At 38.5% G+C, this 23,252-nt stretch overlaps 1 protein-coding gene and 1 long non-coding RNA gene across 6 annotated transcripts in view; one reads left to right on the forward strand and one right to left on the reverse strand.

Annotated features, from left to right (window-relative positions):
- The first annotated feature begins 60 nt into the window (after positions 1-60).
- LOC144327291 (uncharacterized) overlaps positions 61-23,252 on the forward strand; it is a 41,292-nt gene continuing 18,100 nt past the window's right edge. For 2 of the 5 annotated variants that reach the window (XR_013392312.1, XR_013392311.1), the window contains exons 1-3: positions 9,769-9,866; positions 12,192-12,331; positions 14,472-14,551. This is a non-coding gene — a long non-coding RNA (uncharacterized LOC144327291). Of the gene's footprint in view, positions 252-9,205; positions 9,352-9,767; positions 9,867-12,191; positions 12,332-14,471; positions 14,552-23,252 lie in introns of those variants that run through there. The other 3 variants (XR_013392315.1, XR_013392314.1, XR_013392313.1) reach the window with 3 other exon arrangements.
- KCNQ5 (potassium voltage-gated channel subfamily Q member 5) overlaps positions 7,741-23,252 on the reverse strand; it is a 257,657-nt gene continuing 242,145 nt past the window's right edge. Inside the window, exons 10-14 of the mRNA XM_028722763.2 lie at positions 21,863-22,083; positions 17,713-17,821; positions 15,274-15,405; positions 14,380-14,506; positions 7,741-13,839 (exon numbers count right to left, since the gene is read on the reverse strand). Of these exons, the coding sequence (XP_028578596.2) occupies positions 12,889-13,839; positions 14,380-14,506; positions 15,274-15,405; positions 17,713-17,821; positions 21,863-22,083 (1,540 nt within the window). The 3' untranslated portion in view covers positions 7,741-12,888. The remainder of the gene's footprint in view (positions 13,840-14,379; positions 14,507-15,273; positions 15,406-17,712; positions 17,822-21,862; positions 22,084-23,252) is intronic.

Here is a 23,252-nt window from a genome sequence, read left to right on the forward strand (position 1 = left end):
AGCGCTTCTAAGTTCCTCGCGTGTGATTGGCGGCGCGGGCAGGCTCCCTCGTGGCTCGTGTGCGAAAGGGAGGGGCGTCGCTTAAGGCGGAGGCTTGTTAATGGGTTGCAGAGCCCGGTTCCCTCCAAAATGTCGCTGGGAGGGCAGTTCCCTTCAGCTTGCCAAATGGTCCAGGAGGAGGGGAATTGTTGGAGAAACCTCTTCTTAAGTACCTCGAAGAGAGAGTGGTCCGGCTTTTTCGTCGTGCTGAGGTAATTTATTTCTCCACAGGGTAAATACTGTGGTACTGCGTGGGTGCTGGTCAGAAATCCCGCCAACGGGATCATGTTGAGTGGAAAGTAAATCTCGAGTAGGTGTGCTTCATAAGTCTTAAGTATTACCTAATCCTGGTGTCAGGCTATTTTGCTCTCCAGGGAAGGCTAGCTACTTGCCCCACCCCAGCCCATTGCTAATTCCAATTTTAAAAAAGAGATGTCTTGGGGGGGGGGGAAATGAAAAACGTGAAACTGCTAAATTTATTTTAAATTTGCAAGGATAAGTAATGCAACAATCTTTATTTTTTCAAATGCAAAAGAAAATGCTTTAGCACACAAATCATTGTGAATAATCTTGTGAGCTGTGATGTTAAAAGTTAAGTCTGGTAAAAGTTTCAATTTCAGGCACATCAACACCTCACATTTCCTTTGCAAAATCTGCCACCAATTCCTTTAGCTCAAGTGCTTGAAGATGTTCAGTTGGTGTAGTTGCCAAGCCCCCTTTGCAACACTGTTCAGCACATGCAAGTTTTTATAAGGTTGATCTTTAAGAAACCACATTCGCCATTTGCTACTGACACTGGCAGTGTGAGAAGATGAGTTTTTGTTGTACTATGAAGAGAAGTAATCCTTATGGCAGCATAGACTTTGGAAGTCTTCAAGTTATTCCTGTAAGTTCACAGCACAGATCTTCAGCATCAATATCTTTGTGTCCATTTGTGCATCAATGGTTTTTCTAAATTATTGTAGGCCTTAAGTACATCTTCAGACTGTATATATATCATATGGGAAGCCAACTAGAGAATTAAATTGTCTCAGCTGTTGGGGCCTCTTCTTCAACAGATTGTATGGCCATGTTTAAGACAGCATAGTAGAAACCTACTTTGAATTTCTGCTTTTGATCTTGTGGTGTCTCTGGGCCTCATACTCCAGTTGGTCTTTCTTTATTCTTTTTCTAACTTGTTTTGTCTCAAAGTCTGGCAGTATTCCTAGTTCTTTTGCAATCTCACTGGCATTACACCTGCAGCCCACAGGGTAATTATTGGTCATTTGTAATTGGCTTGTAGATGAATTTAAATTGGCTTACTTATTGTGTAGTAGCTTGCCTGTAATATTGACTTCAAAAAGGGTGTTGTATCATGTAACTTTCAGATTGCAACAGCAAGGGCCTTAGCTGCAATTCTAGAAGTATTGCCAGATAAACCTTTTAGGTTTGTGTCATCAAGGATCTCTCTCAAAGCGTTATACAGTGGTACCTTGGGTTACAAACGCTTCAGGTTACAGACTCTGCTAACCCAGAAATAGTACCTTGGGTTAAGAACTTTGCTTCAGGATGAGAACAGAAATTGTGCGGCGGTGGCAGCGGGAGGCCCCATTAGCTAAAGTGGTACCTCAGGTTAAGAACAGACCTCCAGAACAAATTAAGTTCCTAACCCGAGGTACCACTGTATATATTACCAAGATGATATTTCATTTGTTTCAAAGCATCAGCTCGACTCTCCCACCTTGTTTCCCTCAATGGCTTAGCAGTCATGCCTGAGTCTGATACACGGCCAGCTAGAATTTGCCGGCTCTGAGTTGATGCAGCGAAATAATTATAGATCTGTTGAACCAAACTGAAGAAAATAGTTGCTTCCAGACAACAGTGAGCAGTAATTTTAATCTTAACTTTTGTATGTTTTAGGTTTTTTTTTAAAAAAATATAATCAAGCTGTGTATAAATTTTATGAAATAAATCAATCAGTCATTGACTACCAAGTTTAAAGAGTGCCTTGCAGGGAACAAAAAAGACATATGAGTTTGCCTAGGACTCTATTTTGTATGCTATTTTCTTTGCCTTTCATGTTACTCCCATTGTCACAACCTTGGCCATGCAGATTCTCAAATGGTAATCCCACTTGCTAAGCTGTCCAAGAAGAGTTTCTGTTATAAAGGGGCCTGCAGCCTCTTTAGTGGAAGAAATCCCAAGAAATGCTCTCTTATAACCTCAGGCTCAGACATGTCATCTGATGGTTTCATTACATCAACATAATGCACAATATTGCAATTTCTTCAGTATGACTAACATCAGTTGTGCAGTCCAGAATTATTGAGTAGTATTTGGCTCTGTTTGCATGTGCTAAAATTCTCTACTTTATAGCACCTGCTAGAAGCGGTATAAGTTCATTCTGGATATCTTTTTCTAGGTAGCGAACCATTGTTTTTAAATCTTTGACGCTACACAAATGTTCATTCTCGATAGGATCAAAATGGGCTAGATATTCTACAAATTTCAAAATTAATCCATTGCTAGCACTGTACAACTTTTCAGTTGTACCAGTTTTGCATGCTAGGAACTCTGATCAAAGCAATCAAGTGTTTTAAGATTTGTTGCCAGTATTCTACTTGTTAATGTCGTCAATTGTTTTTTCTTTAGATTGGCACAATTCCAATTTTCTCCTGGTCTGATAGTTTTCTAAATGGTCAGTATTCCTCTCATGCAAAGACAAAAATTGTTCCAATGTTCTTCCAGTCTTTTGAACCTGTTTCTTGTAGAATTGAAGCACCATTTTTTGCTGAACAATTTACAGCAAAAACAAAAGACCCACATCATTAGAGGATGAATATATCAACCATTGAGGGCAGATTCCTTCACCATTTGCTAGTCTCCTCTTGCAGTGTACAGAAAAAAAATCTTCTGGGTTTTTTGAGTCTTTGTGAAAAACATGTGATATAACTTGCCGTGGTCCGTGTTGTATTATAAATGATCACTGCAACAGTATTCTGCAGTACTCTCTCTTTTCTTGACATCCTCTTTTTCCTCTGTGTGTTATCCAGAAAGATCTCATTTGTGAAACTTCTGTTTTGGATATGATATCATTTGTAACAACAACAACAACAACAACAACAACAACAACAACAACAACAACAACAACAACAACATTTTATGTATAGTAGTTGGAGTACCACATTCAACTCCATCACTGCTAGTTTCAACAAGAGTACAGTTATATTATTCTTCAATTGCTTTCTGTGTACAAAGGTATTTCAGGAACAACCACTCTTGCTTTGCTTGCTCCTTAGCTTTTTGTCTTTCAATTGTGGTACTGACCTCCATATGCTTGCTTTTAATCAGCCATAGCTCACTAGAAAAATGAATACATTTCTAAATAAGATTAAGGTGTGACTGTAAGGTTGAAAATTCAGTGCATTTTAAGTCTCTCTGTGTGTACACACATACACAACATAACCTTGGTCACCCTAATGGATGACATTTGCAGAGAGCGGGACAGGGGAGGGCAGCCTAACTTCTACTTTTTGATCTGTCATTGGCATTTGATACCATCAACAATGGTATCCTCCTGGACTGGCTCTGGGGAATGGGAATTGGGAACACTGTATTACAGTGATTCCAATCCTACCTTCAGGACCGAGTGCAGAAAGTAGCATTGGGAGGGTGCCTTTTGGCACCCTAGCAACTACATTTTGGGGTGCAGCAGGGGACATCTCCAGTGCTATACATGGAGCTGTTGGGAATGATCATTAGGAGTTTTGGGGTGAGCTGCCATCATTATGCTGATTACACTCAGTTCTATTTCTATATAACATCTGAATCAGAGATGTGCAGCCCTTGGGACACTGCCAGGACACCATGGATAAAGAAAAACAAGCTGAGTTTGATTCCTGGCAAGACAGAGGCACTGTGGGTTAGTGGTTCCTGTGTCTGAGAAATTGGTCTGTTGCCAACCTTGAATGGGACACGGGTTGCGCTGTGGTGTAAACCACTGAGCCTTGAGCTTGCTGATCGGAAGGTCTGTGGTTTGAATCCTTGCGATGGGGTGAACTCCCGTTGTTGTTCAGTCCCAGCTCCTGCCAAACTAGCAGTTTGAAAACAAGGTACTGCTCTGGCAGGAAGGTAAATGGCGTTTCTGTGCGCTGCTCTGGTTTCGCCAGAAGCGGCTTAGTCATGCTGGCCACGTGACCCGGAAAATCTGTCTGCGGACAAACGTCTCCCTCGGCCAGTAAAGCGAGATGAGTGCCGCAACCCCAGAGTCGTTCGCGACTGGACTTAACTGTCAGGGGTCCTTTACCTTTACCTTTTACAACCTTGAATGGGGTTGCACTCTCCCTGAAGGAGCAGGTTTGCAGTTTGGGGTTGCTTCTGGATCCAGCTCTGTTACTGGATGCTCAGGTAGCCTCAGTGACAAGAAGTGCCTTTTACAAGTGCAGAAGATAATGGTTGAGGTTGCGGTAGCACCTCAAGCAATACAAATGGAGAGATCTGAGGCCCTGCGGGAGCATAAGCCGCTGTTTTTGAAGATTGCATTTGGAGTGGGCCAGGGGAAGTCTGGAGCTGAGGAGGCTCTTAATTTCGGAGGGACTCTGAAACATGCTGTTGAATATTTTTTGGATTATGTTGATGACCACGGGGAGTGGGACTCTGGGGAATGGGTTGGTCTGATGAGGGGAGGCAATTTTGGGCTGGAAACACCCAGAGACCCACTCTTCAATGAGAAAGGAAAGAAATTAAGAAAGAGACCAATAAAAGACAAGGAAAAGTGCAAGTATAAACAACAAGAAGAAGATCTGCAGAAGGGGCATGGAAGAGACTTAAGAGCCTCGGACATAAGACTACCAGGTTGATGGACTAGATGGAATGGACATTAAGGACTGACATAACCCGAGACCAGGAAGAAGGGACGTTGGATGGAGATTGGAAGAAAGTCTATAAAGAAAAATTGTTATATTGGGAATTAGTGTAAATTAATGAATATTGGGGAAAATGTTGGAATGAAACTATCGGGCTTTAGTAGAAATGATATAAGGAGTTATGTATAAATAAGTATTAAGTTTTAAGTTCTAAGGCATTTTACGGCAAGATAAGGTTAAACAAATTAAGGCAAATTGAATAACAGAATATGGTGAAAGATGGAAAGGATCTGTTGAGTTAAGTAATAGGTTAGACTGTTAAGATAAACTATTTAATAAAAATTGAGAAAGATGGAAAGAATTTGCTGAAACAACTAATTAAGCTAGAATACAAAAAGGGAGGTGTGAGGAGGTCAATGAAACAAGCAAATGAAATGTAAAGATATGCAAAAAGGGATCTGCAATTTTTTTTTCTTGTGTTGTATTGATTTTTTATGTATTTTTTTCGTTTTTCTTTTTTATATATTGTGTTGTTTTTTCTTGTTTTTTCTTCTTTCTTTCTGTAATTTTGAAACGCTTAATAAATATTATTTTTTAAAAAAGAAGAAGTGCCTTTTACCAGCTGTGGCTGGTTCGACAGCTGTGGCTATTTTGGACTGGGAAAAGCTTGCCACAGTAGTTCATACATTGGCTACTTCAAGACTGCATTACTGCAATGCACTGTATGTGGGGCTTCCCTTGCAGAAGCTGCAGTTAATGCAGAATGCTGCAGCATGATTGCTGACAGGATTGAGTCCTAGTCAGCATATAACACCTGTGCTCAGAGATCTGCACTGGTTGCTGGTTTGCTGCTGGGCCAAATTCAAGGTGTTACTGTTAGCATATTAAGCCCTTAACAATTTTGGACCAGTTTACCTGTGATCAAGCAAGTAGCTCTGCTGTACTTTTCAGCACCTGCTAAAAACATTCCTGTTTAGATAACTCAAAGGTCAATACTGTGCCCCCCTGAGTTCTGTGCTCTGATACCTGCCTAATTGGCCTCATGATGGCACCAGCCCCAATATTACCTTATTAAGTAAGTCTTAACTACTAATTAAGTTTTTTAACTGAAATATCTAGTAAAGCATAGTTACATGCAGTACAGTGGTACCTCTGATTACAAATTGAATCCATTCCGGAGGTCCGTTCGTAACCGGAAACGGCTCGTAACCTGAGGAGCCATTAGTGAAAGTGCACCTCTCGCTGCACACGCGCCTCTGGGTGCATGATTTCCACTCACATCCCAGGGCAAAGTTCGCAACCGGGAGCGGCTACTTCCGGGTTACTGGAGCTCATAACCCACAGCATGTGCAACCAGAGGTACCATTGTACATGTAAACTTGCTTTTCTTCTCTGCTGCCTCAGTTTCTAGAAAAGCTCTCCTCTTGGGGGGTTTATGATTGTATCACTATTTAGCTGGGAATTGTGCTGTATACATGGGACAGTTTATTTCATGCATTCCATGTGTGCGTGCTTTTGCGTTGTCCATAGGGCATCCTCATCCAAGGCTCCATCTGTCCTATACATTAAAAGTTGTATCATACCACTTGAAACACGGCTTCCCCCAAAGAATCTTGGGACCTATAGTTTAAGGGTGTTGAGAGTTGTTTGGAGGCCCCTAGTCTCTTCACTGATGGGACCCAAGTGGCAGCCCATAATTCTCCCCATTTAATTTATTATGAGGAATTATAAGGCGAGGAAGTCATATAACAGTGGACATAAGTGCCTTAGTGCACTTATTGGTGGCCTTTTTAAAAAAATGTGTGACAATATTTTGCTGGGTGCACTGTCTATCTCCCTCTACTGTTGTTAGTGAGGCACTTCTCAGTGCTGAGGCTGAGAATGGCAAAAAATAATTTTTGTTTTTAAATTAACCTGTTTTGTGCAAGTCTGGTATGTTGGAAAACTTGTATCTCAAAAATAATTTTTAATAATTGGTCAGGCACAAATGTAAACCAGTATCTGCATGCATGCCCATAATAGACCTCAGGTTTCCAGAACTTGGAGAGGATGGGCTACGGCAGGTGGGACTGGGCACGTGTGCACGTACGCACACACATTTTATCCCAGTTTTGTTTAAGTCTGGCAGATTGTAAAACTTGTAACTCAGAAATGGAAAAAAGGCCATAGGCAGGTAAACAAATGCTTGCACTCGTGCCTGCAGTGGACCTTGGGTTCAGAAAGTACTAATTGCGGGGTGGGAAAAACAACAAAGAGTTCAAACATATCCCATCAAGCACTGCCTGCTACTGTGGGTGACAAACACTAGGACAGAGTTTAGTTGAAAGTGCATTTGTAAGAAATATTGTTTAGTTGAAACAGGTGCATAAAGACAGTAATATGTTAGCATTTCTAATATGGGTAGGTAATCTGTTACTGTGTGGGAGTATACATCAGGTGGTTTAACCGTAGCACCTGTGTTGATCTTTAGACTCATCTGATGACTAAAATATTCACATTCAATGTGCATAGTGCAATGAGGTTGCTGAGCAGCACAGAATGACTTGGGAGTCTATTGAGTTCACAGGACCTCAGGGAATTAGGAGGCAATACTGAGATGATGTCAGGAGAGAGGGTATAGAACATGGAATAGGAGGAATATAAAAGGAAGCAATGTAATAGGAGGCTTCTAAGGCCAAGGAGAACACCCCAGTACTGATTAACAGAGAATCAAATGGCATATAATACCTGCTATGCTGATTCCTTAGCTTTGACTGCATCATGGCTAACCAGAGGTTGAAGACTCAGACATAACAAACTTATGTGATGTGTTCCACTAGCATTTATTTAAGTTAAAGAAAAAAGCATATACATGATAGTTATTTTAACCTGTTTTATTAACAACAATATGGATTCAGTTTATCATGAAATTACAATTAACATTGTATTCTAATATAATGGCTTAAGCCATTTTAGCATCAGTGGAAATGTCCCTTATATTTTTCCATTACTGTCATACAACCAACCTTAAAGCACTTTCCCCTCATATTGTAGCCAGTTTTTGTTTCTCATAACACACCCAATGGCCAAAGGTTTTGTTTGTGGAAGTATTCCATATCTGTTTGAATTACTGGAAATTTTATGAAAACCTAGGAAACAATTTAAATATTCATAGCAATTTTTGATGTTGCAGTCAATTTGAATAATATTAAAACAATTTTGTGGTAAAGAAGGGAGCTGAAGCTCAGAAAGGCAAATCTAATTATTCTGCAAATAAAGCCAATGAAGTTAACAGAATCACACCAGGTCAAAATTGGTCTTCTTATGGTTATTTATTAAGGCCCCAATTCTAAAAACAAAAACAAAACATTCTTATGTGTGAATCTATTGATCACTGAAATGTTCATATATTTAGGATGGACTAAGGCTGTGATTCTAAGCACATTCACAACAAAATCTTATGCATTCAGAAGCAAGTAAGTCCCCACTGGCCCAGTTCGAACATAAAACTAAGCCAAACCATGGCCAAGCATGAAAAGAGTGAGTGTGTAGGTATTCACAGTAAAAATCAGTTATTTCACTCCTCGGTCCTTTTGCTGCTGCTCAGGAACTAAGTCATAGTTTGGCTAAGCAATACAGCATGTCCAAATGTGGGCTGTTGGTTTGTCTCACAAACCTCAGAAGAGAAGCCAAGAACAAACCTTAGCTACAGCTCATGGTCTGCACGGGGTGAGACAAACCATGCGCCTGGGTTTTGGCATAATGCCAAGTCAACATGGCTTTGCTCTGGGTCGCACAACAGCAGGGCAATTGTGGGATGGGGGAAGCAAAATTGTTATGGTCTTTACTGTATCAGGATGCCCACACATTCATGTTTAGGCATGCTTTGGCGAATGAGTTCAACAGGGCTTATTCCAATGTAAGTGTATAAAAGATTGTAACTTTAGGGCCAAACTACACATTACGTATACATTAGCCCAGTATCTCTTTTTTCGTTTCCCTCTTTAATAAGCCACCTCATGAGGGAATTATTGAGAATGTCGAAATACCAGGCAGAAAGAGTTAAGCACTGCCTCCCCGCATCACATTCATTTTTCTGCTCAATTATACATTCCAGTACATCTTGTAGAGAACAAGGGCAGCAGGCTATATCATATACACCTTTGTGTGATGTAATTTGGCCCTTAATAGAAATAAGTCCCATTGAATACAGCACCTATACACCATGCTTCAGCTTGCTTTTGCTTATATATTTCATTTTTCTTTTTGCTAAATTTTACTGTGCTTTAGCATAACGCTTTTCTTTATCTGCTTTCTGTTACTATTTGTGCATTAATTTTTAGAGTCAACATGACATCTGGATTAATTTAGGGAAGTATTATTTTCCTCAGGAAATATTTGGAACAATGTCATTCACACTTTAAACAGATGCTTAGGAAAACTTGGAGCTCAAACCTGCATTTTCTTAACTTTGACAACACTTGTTGAGGTAAGCTAACAGAATTTTTGAATAGTTCAGTACATATATAAACTCATGGGCAATACAATTTTATAAAGTGTTTTGGATTGATTTGTCTGGTCAGATGGACAGAAGCAACTGCCATTGTGTTTAATGACAGCAGTCTGTTTAGGTATGAAAATCTCATACACATTTACTGTGGTTAGTGTGATATACTGAATTCTAAGTTTGAACACTGTTATCTTTATTTAAATAAAACTATATCATATGAGCAAGAAGAAAATATATATTTTAGATACTATCATCAGAATTATTATTATGTTCTGTTCTTTCTTCAACTTGGAACATGTGACATACCTATCAAAATAAAATTAATCGTTTACATTGTAATCCTCAAATCGTTCGGAAGGATCAAATTATTCCCTCCTGTTTTGTTGTTTTTACAGCTTTCATATGCTCTAATACACAGGGAGATTGACGGCTCTCAATGAATAACAATGGAGAAGTTCATTCTGTCCCTGCTCCTACACTTCATTATCATTGTGGTGAGTTCAGTAGTATTCAACATGAAAATTTGGTAATTATTTCAGCAGGAGGAAAGATGACCCACATGCTATGTTGTGCATGTAGGAACTCCCATTGATGATATATGAAATCCACACTTGAACATTCATATTAAAAATCAAAACCTTCACATAATTGTTTTTTAAAATGTACCAGTGTAATCAGTGTAACAGTAGAAAAAAGACCATGTACATTTAGAATAGCATTTGTAAATCCTGCCAGTGCAAAGGGGTGTATGTGTGTGCTGGGGATGGAGTGAGAATACGAATTGTTAGCTGTAACTTTGCAAAGGTATTCCTGATTTGTATGTATTTTGAAAGTAGCCAACTTTCAAATTATGTGCATAATTAAAACAAGGAGGACTCAAGCATGTCCTCTGATTAAGGCAAAAATAGCAATTTCTGGTAGGTGAATCATCTAAGCCAAGACAACCATAGTTGCCTTGTAGCAGCAACCCTCTCTAACCCATAGCTGAAATGGAGCTCCATTTAGATGCTGTTGTCTCCATAGACGTGATGGAATGATATTGCATGTTCATCTATTTAAAATGGGAAGCAGGTCTAATTATTTGTACACGTGTTGCTTGCCTTGTGCCTTTGCTCTAGCTCCTTTGTTAAGCTAGATTTCACATAAAGCACAAAAAGGCACTATTAAACATTCAATACATAAAATAAAGGTCTATTGTCTGTATTCTATTTTTTTTAATAGGGAAAAATAGCTTTGGCTGGATAAACTGCAGATATCTAAATAAGGAAGTATTTAAACTCTTGTCTCGGAATTTGTTTTGACAGAAGTATATTTTATATAACAGAGGAAGGAGTGACAGGCATAAACTATATGCTCCTCTCCCTTCCCCCCATAGTTTGCAACAGATGCAACTCATCAACACACCTCTTTTTGCTCTGCTTTTGACAAGTAGATGGGCAGAAATGATGGGAGGACAAATTTTGTTTAGGCACCTCCAGTTGCCTCCTTGTAAATATATTTTGCTTAGGTGCCTCCTTGTAAATATTCTGGAAAATCTGTTTTTGTTCACATAAACATTTTACAGCCTCAACTTTCAGCAAAAATTATACAGCAAATTGTAATGGTAAACTGTAGAAAATTATGTGGGAAGTGAAAGACAGCCATGTGCTTCAGTGTGCCTTGTCTTTGTATTTACCATGAGCTTTGACCAAGCAAAAGCTGCAGAACAGCATTAATCATCTGCAGGTATTATATGAATGACACAGTATAAACAATTTACAATTTGTTTGTACTTTCACATAAGATTAAGAGGAAACATCAAGAAATTTATTTTGTATAAAAGAACAATGGAGGCAGAAACTACAACAGATGTAGAGTAAACAGTTCAAATTGTTTGCAGTACAATCTGCAGCATTTAACTATGATTAAGACTCTTGTGACATTTTTATGTATAACATCATTCTCAGCAGGGCTGGCTTGTAAACGATCACATGCTCTGAGTGAGCTAGTAGTGGCATCCTTCAGTTTGTGGAATGCCTTTGGAATCACTAGAGAAGGTTGAGCACAGGACATCCTGCTCATGAGCATACACAGAATGTATATTTCGGGGGGAGGGGATATAATAAATAGAAACATTTGTTACCAATGGGAAGTGAGATTGGAATGTGCTTATAGGCTTTTAAAAGATTTTTGTGGCAAAGCTTAGGTATGACATTGTAAATATTCACTAGTATTGTTGCTTTATATTAGTCTTAATAAAATTTGGGAAGTAAAATACATTTTTTTTGGGGGGGGGGAATAAACTTCGATTTCCTGGAAGCTGTGAATCACAAACCTCTGTGGATAGAGTTTGGGGACAAAGACTGTTCTGAAACATCTATTCGAAAGTCACACCCGTTTCTAGGTTCCCATTGTTAAAACCTCTACAGGCAGTTCTGTAAACTTTTCTTTCTTCCCAGCACACCTTCCAAGAACAAATACTTGGAGGATCTGACAGGTAGTCTTCACTGTCAGATGAGTTGTATTTCCTTAGTCTTTGTGGGGAGGACAAATGATTAACCCTTCATTCCTTCTTTCTATCTACATATTTTTTTTACCTGTGCTTGTGCATACTCTTTTCTTTTTATTTTTTTTCTTAACTCCTGAAAAATAATTATTCTATTTTCTCCCTGTTCTACTTTCCACTGTTTTTTTTTTATCTCTCCAACCTCATACAGTACTTTTTCTATTCTCCCCAATCTTTGCTTGTGCTATCATTCAGCCTCAGAACTTGAGGACTGACTACATCATAAAAGGAGAAGATATTACGTCTGAAGCAAGCTTCTGTTTCTCCCTTGTAGAGATTTCTGCCAAAATTCTTCAGATTCACAAGAGGACCATCAATATGTTCAGAAAGTTTGAGACAAGAGAAAAATTCACATTGAAGGTCATCCCTGATAACTTGGAATTGTGTACATTTCATAGCAAAAGGGGGAAAAAGGTCAGTCCTAACCTAAAAAAAGTGCTGTGCAAAATACTTTGTCTCAGTATTATATCTCCAAAGAGATACAGACACTAAGGAAGCTTGCAACTAGCAGCCATTTCTAATCTTTTATTATGGGTGTTCCTTCATTAGCAGCTGCATATAGTAGTTTTTGTTGCAAACATAACTGGTCTAATTCAGGGCAAATATTTATTTTAACCAAAAGCAAAGTGCTTTATTATCTTGAGAATTTTACTTGCGTACTTTAGAAACATGGTTTCTACATGTTCAGATCTGTTGTTGTTTAATAAACCTCTAGCATTAGTTTTGTAGATTACTCATTTATACCTACTGTACTAAATGAAAGAACCAATGTACTGCAGATATAAATTGAATTTTTCCATCTCCTAAACATGCATTTTCATGCAGCTAAAAGATATGGACTCATACAACTGCCTTTCTTTCTGATTAATTGAATTTTTTAAAAAATCATTAAAAGGGCTTTCAAAATAGTCCATGCTCTGATATGTATGACTGAAAGGATTACTCAGCATGTGAACAAAATCCACAAAATGCTATTTAAGTTTGACATGAGGCAGGCTGAGAGCATCTGCACCATCCCCTGGCTTGCAAATGCTTTGAGATGATCTTGACATTCCAGTCCTTAGAGAGTCTGTAGAGAGAGTCGTTTCCACTAATGGGTGGGAAATGCCTTCGAAAGTCTCATTTTCTCTCTCTGCTTCCAATTCTTCATCAGTTATAAATAATTTTGATTCCCTCCATCTGCTGTATAATTCTTGACTACCTCTTGAGCTACTGGTGTCACTACCAGAAATCTGTACATTCAGTTCTTCGGCTGTTGACTGTATAAGGTTTTGAACAGATAGCGATTTCCCTATATCCATTTGTACTATTGGTTTCACTGAGACCAAGGGTTCCCCTTCTGTATCAAGGCTTTTTCTCCATGAGAGATCCTTTGTCACACTGGACTGTGCAATTTGTCCATTATCATTTGAAGCAACAAGGCAAGCGGTGACATCAGAAGTATTTTCCGGTGTGCTCACGGGAATAACATGTATAGGCTCCAGCCTATTGTTATGCTTTACTGATGAAAAAGGTGGTATCTGTAACGTTGTAGGTGTTGTTGGCTTAGATGTCTGGTGTATTTGGTTTAGTGCATTATTAGCTGATAGAGTTGCAGGTCCATCATTTGGCACCTGTGTGGCTTGACTATGCATAGTTGGACTAAACGCATAGTAAGCTTGAGGGTTAAATTCATTTGGTGTCAGTATAAGCTGTAGGCCACATGGCATGTTGACACTGGCTGATCTGGATACACATCCACTGGTCTGGGCAGAGCTAGACAAATCTTTACTATCTACAGGGCTTTGATAATCAGAAGTTTGATCACATTCAAAAGTTGGCATTTGAAATGAAGCCAAAGTCAGTGCAGATACAGATCCTTTCTTCAAGACCTGTTGGTAGATATCTAGTAGTGAGTCTAATTTTGACTCTATGGATTGAACCTGGCGGTGGAAGAAGAAAATTGTCTATGAGTACCAAATATTATAAACCAAGCATACATATATAAATAATCATAGAATATTAGAGTTGGAAGGGTCCCAAGGGTCATCTACTCCAACCCCCTGCAATACAGGAAGCTCAGCTAAAAACATCCATGACAGATAGCCAACCACAATATCTGCAAAGAAAGGCTAGTTAAATTTTGGTGAAAAATGAATCCATTCAAGTAGCTCCAGTGAAATTTTACCCAAATGTATGGAACTTGTGGAGATATTTCTGTACAGCACTTATGCTATGACTACAGTTTTCTAGGCCAGTTCTATTCACTTAAAACTGGCTCAGTCCCACTGATACAACAAAGAAGAATAAAAGTACAAAATGCCACTGACACCTTAGAAGAATAATTTTGCACACAAAATGACTTTGGTGTAGATACCAGAGGAAATTATTTTACCTTCCATATATTAAAAACATGTTTTAAATTACTGAAATAGTGATCAATAAAATAAAATGGGACTCGTGATGTTTGAGAGTCATGTTACCTGTTTTTCCACCTTGACTACGCGCCCTAGCATGCTAAGGTCATCAGCTGCCTCATTCTCTGCAGTATTTTTCTCTCGACTTCTTTTATCAGACGCAATTTGTCCCCTTCCAAGAATCTGGTCAACCCTGCAAGGTAATTAAATATACAAGTGTGCAAGATCACTTCAACAGGTAAGAGTACTTTCATTTGGACCCTACAAACAGAATTTTCATTTTGGAATGCAGGTGCATTCTAAAAAAATGGGTATAGATTCTGGCCATGATGAAGGGCTTTTTTTGTTTCTACTGCACACAGTGATTTCTCCTTTCAAACAAATGACTGTCAATTTTATCTTTTGAGTTGGCCAATTAACTGTGGGGGGAAAAGGAAAGTACAGTGGTACCTCAGGTTACAGGCCCTTCAGGTTACAGACTCTGCTAACCCAGAAATAGTACCTCGGGTTAAGAACTTGGCTTCAGGATGAGAACAGAAATTGTGCTCTGGCAGCAGCAGGAGGCCTCATTAGCTAAAGTGGTGCTTCAGGTTAAGAACAGTTTCAGGTTAAGAACAGACCTTCAGAACGAATTAAGTACTTAACCTGAGGTACCACTGTAGTTGCCTAGAATCAGTTTGCTACCCGTCAGAACACTGATCAGAGTTGTCAAGAGTGACAACTATCTGTTTAGTGGTTAATACACAAATATCTGTAGACAGTTGTCCACTGTTGTTTTTAAATCTGATTTTTTATTTCAGACACAAATGAACTTGTGGGCACAATCTGCAAAAGCTCAAGGAAAATTAGTATCAAGGAGACACAGTAGTGTTAAAACACAAAGCTTGGTTTTTGCCAAGCTAAAGATAAAAGGCAGTTTATATGAAGGAACTTATTTGTAAAAGGATTTCCATCCCTTACCTTGATTGAAGACTTTTAATTCTGCACAACATATCCAGGTGGCCTGCTGAATACTGTTCTATGACATCTTTAACATCATAGGGACGCAAAGTTTCTTTAAATTTCCTTTTGGCAACATGAAATTTCATGATTCTATACAAGAAATATGATCTAGATTAATTATCCATATGCACTTTATACATCAAAACAAGGCCATGAAAGTGGCCAGTCAATAAGCTCACACAAAATAATCAGCAATTCTAGATAGGCTAAGGATGATAATATTTTTACTGAGAACTATTTAGGAAATTAAATGTGCTTAAGAGGCTCCATTCCATGGGGTAGTATTCAACTAAATATTTGTGCTAGCACAAGGATTAATGCTAGTGCAATGGAACTCACCCCCCTTTGCTTTGTACATGACCTGCACTATTTCTAAATATATTCTGAAGTGTTGGGGAAAACCTCAGAACACATTTAGGGGACACAAGGAGGAAGGAGATGGAGAAAAATTCTTGTGCTGATGTAACACTTCCCTTAGCACTACAACACATTATTTCTACTGTACCATGATAAATGAAAATATAATCAAGAAGTGGGGAACCTCCAGGCAGTGGGTCAAACATGGCCTTCTATCTGGCTCTCGTAACTCCCCCCCTTCCCAATGCCATAACCCCTTTCTTGCTACACTCCTCACTGGCCTACTTCACACCTTTAACTGCCTTTGCCTGGAACTGGGACAATGCCTCTTGCTTGCCAATATAGAGGATGCTGCATGGTATGTGGGTGTGTGCAGAAACCCCTGGCTTCTGCACGACTGTAATATGGTCAACTATTGCAAACTACTGTAAGAGTTATAGCCACTGTCTCACCCTGTTTTGACCTTGAGCCCACAAACTACAGGCATGCAGTTGCCGGAAGGTTGGCCCCAAGAAAATGTGGTTCTTGGGTTGGAGAAGATGTTCCACTCTTGATATCAACTGTCCCAATATCATGCCTATACTGAAGGATAAGCACTTTCCATAGACTGAGAGAAACTTGTGCAGGTTTAAGTGAATGTAAAAGAGAGATTGTTTTCACTAATGCCAAGAAATAACTCCATCCCAAATAACTTTATTAGATTCTGCAAATGAAGTTTTATCCTTAACACCCAAGCTATGTGACAGCAACAGACCTGTGTTTTCAGTGTACCTCTGTCACAGTTATGGCCCCAGCTGTACTGTACATTTACTATATTACACTATCACATGGAAATTGTTCCAAACATTTTCTTGTGTGTTATAAAAGGTGCTTAAATTTTCATTTTGCAAAAGGAAACTTTGTGTATTCATTTTGCTTCTCATTAATTATTAAATTGTTACTGTTTATTTGAGTTAGACCAGCAGCTTATTCATTTAATTGCTTTGGTTGTTTCTGTTTTGAAACCCAATCCTAGAACACATTCGCTGAGGGTCTACCTCCTCCACTAGAACCTTTCTTTCATAACTCCAATTCATCATTCCAATAAAAGTTGTCAAGCTTCAGCAACTTTGGGAGGCTAGATAGTTTTGATTATGATGAAATGAGGCAAGAAATAGAAATCAATTATAAAATATATGTTTTTCTCTTAGTAATCAGGGAAGAAGTACTTTGCTGCTGGCATATTTCTAATGCTATTTAATCTGACATATTTTCCAATACAATTTATGAAAACGCTACATAATTTGTCATCAGTGAGATGTTCAAAAGATTAAAAAGCACTTTTCTGACATAAGTATTGGTCAACTGAACCATTCCTTACAGATGGCAATTTGCATCATTTTCAATACAACATGTTGATGGGTATGTTCAGCAGAGCCTATACTTCCAAGTAATGTTAGATTTAGATAAACCGAAATTTCCTCTGTACACTTCATAACATACTATTTGGATCATAGAACTGAGAGTGGAAAAAAATCTGCTGCGGATGCCTGTGACAAAGCAGACTCTAGTCCACATAATCTTATGACACAATAAATAAGTTAGTAATTAAAGATTCTTAGTTGAATTAGAATGGTACATCAGCTAGAGAGCACTGACATACTGTTGCCAGAACTATTTTATTTGCAAGAGGCAAAGCAAACAAACCACTCAGTTTTTCAAAGCACTATTCTAGTAATCTACTTGTCTTGGACTACATGTGTTCTAATTTTCAGCATTTAATCTGAGTATGGTGCAAGTTCTTTTTCATATACACTGTACATTAAGTATAGTTATGTTACAGGCACCTGCTGCCCTGAAAACCCAATAGGCAAGGTAGAAAGAAGTGGCCTAAACTTCCCTCTTCCATCTCAGTTAACAGATGACTGCGTAATCTGAAGTGCAGCTGGACTTTGATGCAATCCAAGTATAGTGTCCCTACAATTTGTTATGATAGTATTTCTTCTAGGTACATCTGTGAAGTTTGATGTGTTTTCTCTTGTTAATGTATTTGCCACCTACCTGATAGCTCTGATTACTGTTTTAAGTGCAGGGGTGAGATCTTCTACTGAGACATCACACTGGCATCCTCTTTCATCATATACATCATCTGTAGCGATACTGGCTTCAGCTGCAAGAGAAATTCCACATAAATGATATGCATACCTATAGAGAATGCAAGGGTCAATTAAAGTATGAAAAGGTCAAATATTCTAAAAGCTGTCGAACTCAAAATAATCTTGCTGGAGGGAATAATTGGTCTTTACAGAAAATTTAACCTGTAACTGTTTACAAAAGCTTACTGGAATTCTGTAAAGTAGGCATGTAGAAGCTTAGAAAAGAATAGAATAGAGTGTGCTATACAGCTCAAATAACTGAAAATTATGTTAGAATCTATATGGAACATTTCATTAGACTTAATTTATTCAGCAAAAAATGATGTTCTGGGTATATTGGGCTATCCAGTGTCTTTATAGGAAGTCACTAATACAGATGGATGCTGGAAGTGGAATTGGAGAAATCCTTGATAGTTGCAGATGTCCATTTAAATTCCACTCCTATGATATAAAGACTAACAGCAGGACAAAAAAAGTGTATTTTGTGAGCCTTTATGTTTGCCAGATTTATCCCTCAAAACTGGAAGGACAAATAGCAGTGGTCCAATGGCCTTACTGCCCATGCTACATCTGAATGCATTGCTTATAAATGTCAGTTTTATTTGAATTATCTGCCAGGACATTTGGATAGCATATGTCTACTTGAATAATAATAATAATAATAATAATAATAATAATAATAATAATAATAATAAATTTTATTTATATCCCGCCCTCCCCAGCCGAAGCCGGGCTCAGGGCGGCTAACAACAATAAAACAGTACAAAAGTACAGCATAAACAACATTCTAAAATCATTCATTATAAAATTAATTAATTTAAGCCACTGGCAACCATTGGGCCAGAGAATTGTAGAGTTGGAAGGGACCCTGAAGGTCATATTGTCCAACCTCCTGCAATGCAGGAATTTCAATGAAAGCATCCATTACAGATGACCATCCAACTTCTGCTGAAAAACCTCCAGTGAAGGAGAGTACACCACCCCCTGAGGAAGACTGCCCCACTGTCAAACAGCTTTTATTGTCAGAAAATTATTCCTGATGTTTAGTTGGAATCTCCTTTTTTGTAATTTGAATCCATTGGTTTGGGTCCTAGCTTCCAGAGCAGGAGAAAACAGCAGAGCCCATCAAATGGCAAAGGATGGGGTAGCTGGACAGGGCTGGGCAGAGGGACAACTCCACTCCATCTGACCTCTCACCAGGGCTGATTACGGCTTTGGATAGTTCTGTAAGATAGTGTAAGTTTCAGCAATATTTTTTGTGGTTTACCTTGGCAAGAGTGGAACTATAAATGCAGCTTTCATTTTTTCCTTAGAGTGCTGTTCTTAGAGTGAGCAACAGCCAAGGTATATCTGCCTACTCAACAAAATAGAAACACTTTTATCATCCTATTTGCTTGTTTTGTGAGAACTGTCAAATGCTGGCAGTAATCAAGCATTGATCAAGGTCTAAAGTCCTCTCTTCTAAGTTCTGCTGATGTACTGAAAGAATGACCCAAGTCAAGTCCCATTTCAGCAGCTTAACTCTTTGAGGCCAAAAACAGAAGCATATTCTAAAATAGGTTTTTTGAGAGCCCTGTTTTCAGAGGCAATTTTATTAATTAGGGGGCTCAGAATTATTACAGGCAGATACATTTGCCTATTGACAGATTATTGGGTACTGGCACTTCCACTCAATCACACTGTTAGCCTTATCCTTCATGAATTTGTCTTTTAAAGCTGTCTATCAATGACCGCTAGTCATGATGGCTAAATACTACCTCTTAGGTCAGAGACACTATGTTTCTGAATATAACTCAACTGCAGCAGGGTAAACTAGGGCTGCCAAATTTTGGCCCCATACTCAGCACCCCGCATTGGATTTCTTACTAATATTTATCTGAGAATTAAATACTAATTTCTGATAGCCTTTGGCACATAAAGCTTTTTTATTTAATTAAAACAAAATCCTTCTGTTTCGAATAATTATGCAGAATTGCAAGATGTCTTAAAAGCCGTAAGAGCAATAGTTCTATGGTTAAAATGATAATCACATTTTAACTGTGACTTAATGATTCCATCATGAAACAGTAGACTATAGTCTATACTGTGGCTTTCTTTGCTTTTTCTTCCTTAACTCTGAGTAGTTTCTCATACAATGCTTTGAACTCAGGCACTCCGGTTGGTTCGCCGGAGGGTACCAATCATACTTATTCCAATGTCCTGTGTACTTCACAGATCTGACTATGATGGGGAAGGGGTGGTGATTGGGATGGCCACAGGATTGTTACCCCTTTTTTGCTTTTTAACTCAGAAAAGCAAAAACTTCAGCTGCTGAAACACTATGTGTTATGGAGATGCAATGACGCATCAGCTGCAAAAAAGCTGGCAAGCCTAGGTAGGCAACACTCATTAAACAAACACCTGTCATTCTTAATATATGTCCTGTAAACCATGCAGATCTATCAGGAAAGTGTATTATATATGAAAATTATTCATTGTAAACCACTAAGGAACTGAATAGAGACTGACCAGAGAGCAAGACAGTTCAACTGAGAAGAAAGTGTTTTTGTACAAATGAAAATAGTCATTAAAAAGACATAAATAATATAAAAGGACAAGGGAAGAAGTAAATTGAGGATGCCATAACAGTGTTTCCATTTTTAAAAATAAGTTTCTAACCCTGATGACTGCAAAATCACACTGAAGGCAATGAAAGGGCAGAATTCATGTGAGCTTACAAAAATAGGAATGGAAATCAAATGCATCCTTGTAGAGTTCTTTTTAATTAATAACGTGAAATGTCTGTGCACTTTCTCATGATGGAACACTTTGATGGGTTAGTAAGTTGCACCATCCCTTCAAGATATATTGAATACTAATTATCTCATATAACAGGCTGGAAAGATTAAATGGTTTGGATACAGATTAAATAGATTCCTTTAGGAAAAAAACCACAAATTCAAACTGAATAGTTTTAGAACATGGCCTACTACCAGCATGTAACAAAAGTAGCTTTAAATGTAGGTACTGTTCACAGTAATAAAAAAGAACTAAAAGTAGGCAAAACTTTTTTGGGGGGGCGGTGACACCTTTCGATTTCCAGATGAGTTTGTCAAGCAGACCAAGGAGGTTTGTTTATTTTGAATTCATCCAAAAGGCCCAGAAAGTTCTATTTGGCTCAGTTTGTCAGATCTCCCTCCTAAAATATTAGGAATCTTCTGTAGTGCAAAAAGCCACACAGAATTCACCCAGCTTTTCTGCAATCTCTTTTAAGAAATACCATAACCAGCTCTGTAGTTGGCTTCCTGGTTCTGATTATTATTATTATTATTATTTAGGCAGAAAGGGTCTTTTTTAAAGCAATATGCTCTTTACATTTTTTTCACATTCCTTATTGTCTACTTTCATTTCTTTTGTCAAAGTTCTCTCTCTGCGTGTGTATGTATGTGTCTCATTTGGGTAAGACTTCCATTTTCTGAAAGAAACTTCCTTGACTCTGCTTGTAAACTACTTTGGTGTCCTCTTGGACTTAGTGGCACCCTTTCCAGTTTGTAAAAGGTAAAGGACTCCTGGACAGTTAAGTCCAACCAAAGGTGACTATGGAGTGTGGCGCTCATCTCGCTTTTCAGGCCAAGGGAGCTGGCGTTTGTCCACAGACAGCTTTTTTTGAGTCATGTGGCCAGCATGACTAAACCGCCTCTGCCGCAATGAGACACTGTGATGAGTGCCAGAGTGTACTGTATCCCATGTAGTATGAGAAACTATCACCAGAAGGATTTCATCCCTCTGTTGTACGCAGGTACGATAGGGTTTGTAGCCTGCCTGTTAATGACCAGATACAGCCCATATAATCTCTGGACTGCCCTGTATATGTGAAGGTACAGACACATAAAGTACCTTTAAATTAAGCAGCAGTAGGAGAAGCATGGCTTCAGCAAGATTAGAATCAAAGCACAGAACCTCCTAAATGTCTGTGTGGCTTTACTATGATGAAAGTCAAATTTGTGGTTGTAAGCTGGATGATAACTACAATGAGTAAAACACTTGATATTTTAAAAAAAACAAATAAACCTTACTATCTGGCACTGGCTTGGGCTGTGAACTCTTCAAACGTAGGGAAGGTCGGAAGCGTGTTCGGTCATTGAAGCTCCAGCTCTTTTGGACTTTTGTTGGGCTGCCCTCTGCCGTAATATCAGTACTTGGTGATCTCCTGTCACCAACTGAAGCTTGCCTGTTCTTGATACTCTGTCCACGTGGGCTAGCCATCCGTACCCGTTCCTTAAAGCTCAGTTTTTGACTGTGAAAGCAGAAAATTTATTTTACTTCATACTTCATTCCAACTCACTGTAATTGTTGTACAGTGCTGAATAGATGTACATATATGTCCCAATCTACTGAACAGGGTGCACTCAGATGGTTATATGAATCTATTATATGTGTGGAGGGGGAGTTACCTTTCATTTCAAAGGAATGGCTGTCTAAAACAGCTCCCTTCACTGAAATGAATGGGAAAGCTGTTCTGGAAAGAGATAATTTCATGCCAGTGCATGAACCCTCCCACCTGGATCATATTGCTGGATTGGGGTAATAAGGCAAAGATCCTCAGGTGCATACTCCAGTCTTGTGGAGGGATCTCAGGAGGAGGAAGAATTGTGGCCTTCATCCCCTTTGTAGTGGCTCTCATAAGTTTTGGCATGGCTAGCCCTTCACTCTAAAATGTTTCTGCTAGGGAACTGTATATATATATATTCCCCTCACATAAGGGACAATGGGTACATGTACAATTCCTATTGTCTGTATTTTATTTTTAGATAAATTTTGAGATAGCTGCATTCATTTTCAATATCCTAGGGATTATAATCATTTTGTGTTATCTACTGAATAAAAAATATATTGTTTACGTCCTATATTCTAAAAAATGAAATAAAATAAAATAAATATAAAATTTCAAATGTCATAGCAAAGCTTCAGTTTTAAACCTTTAGACAGTTGTAACTATGTCTTAAAGTAGCATAGCATAAGTCAGTGCATTTCTACTAATCTAGGAATAATATTGTCAAGTGCTTTTTTGCATGCCATTTGTTAAGAGTTACAGCAAGCAAGATTATTTTTGTTATACATGCATTTCCCCCCAAAACAAGACTTTAATACTCCACAAACATTATTAGCAAACATTACATTTCAAATTCCGTATTACAACACTTATTTGGACAAGACAAAAACAAACATTAAGAAAATTAACAAAATATCTAATAAGTATTATCAATGAAATGAGTATTTCACAAGAGTGTGACATACACTGGTGAATTTCTTGCAGCTGATAGCCCCAAAGCACACTAATGAACTGGGGTTGGAAAATCAGTCAACTGTTAGCGGATCAAAGATGCTCTATAGCTTCAGATTTCACATCTAAACAAAAACATCAAAGATGCAGGCTGCTTATTTTTGAATGATTCTCTTGTTTAC

This window comes from Podarcis muralis, chromosome 3, assembly GCF_964188315.1.
Source record: "Podarcis muralis chromosome 3, rPodMur119.hap1.1, whole genome shotgun sequence".
NCBI classification, from domain to species: domain Eukaryota; kingdom Metazoa; phylum Chordata; class Lepidosauria; order Squamata; family Lacertidae; genus Podarcis; species Podarcis muralis.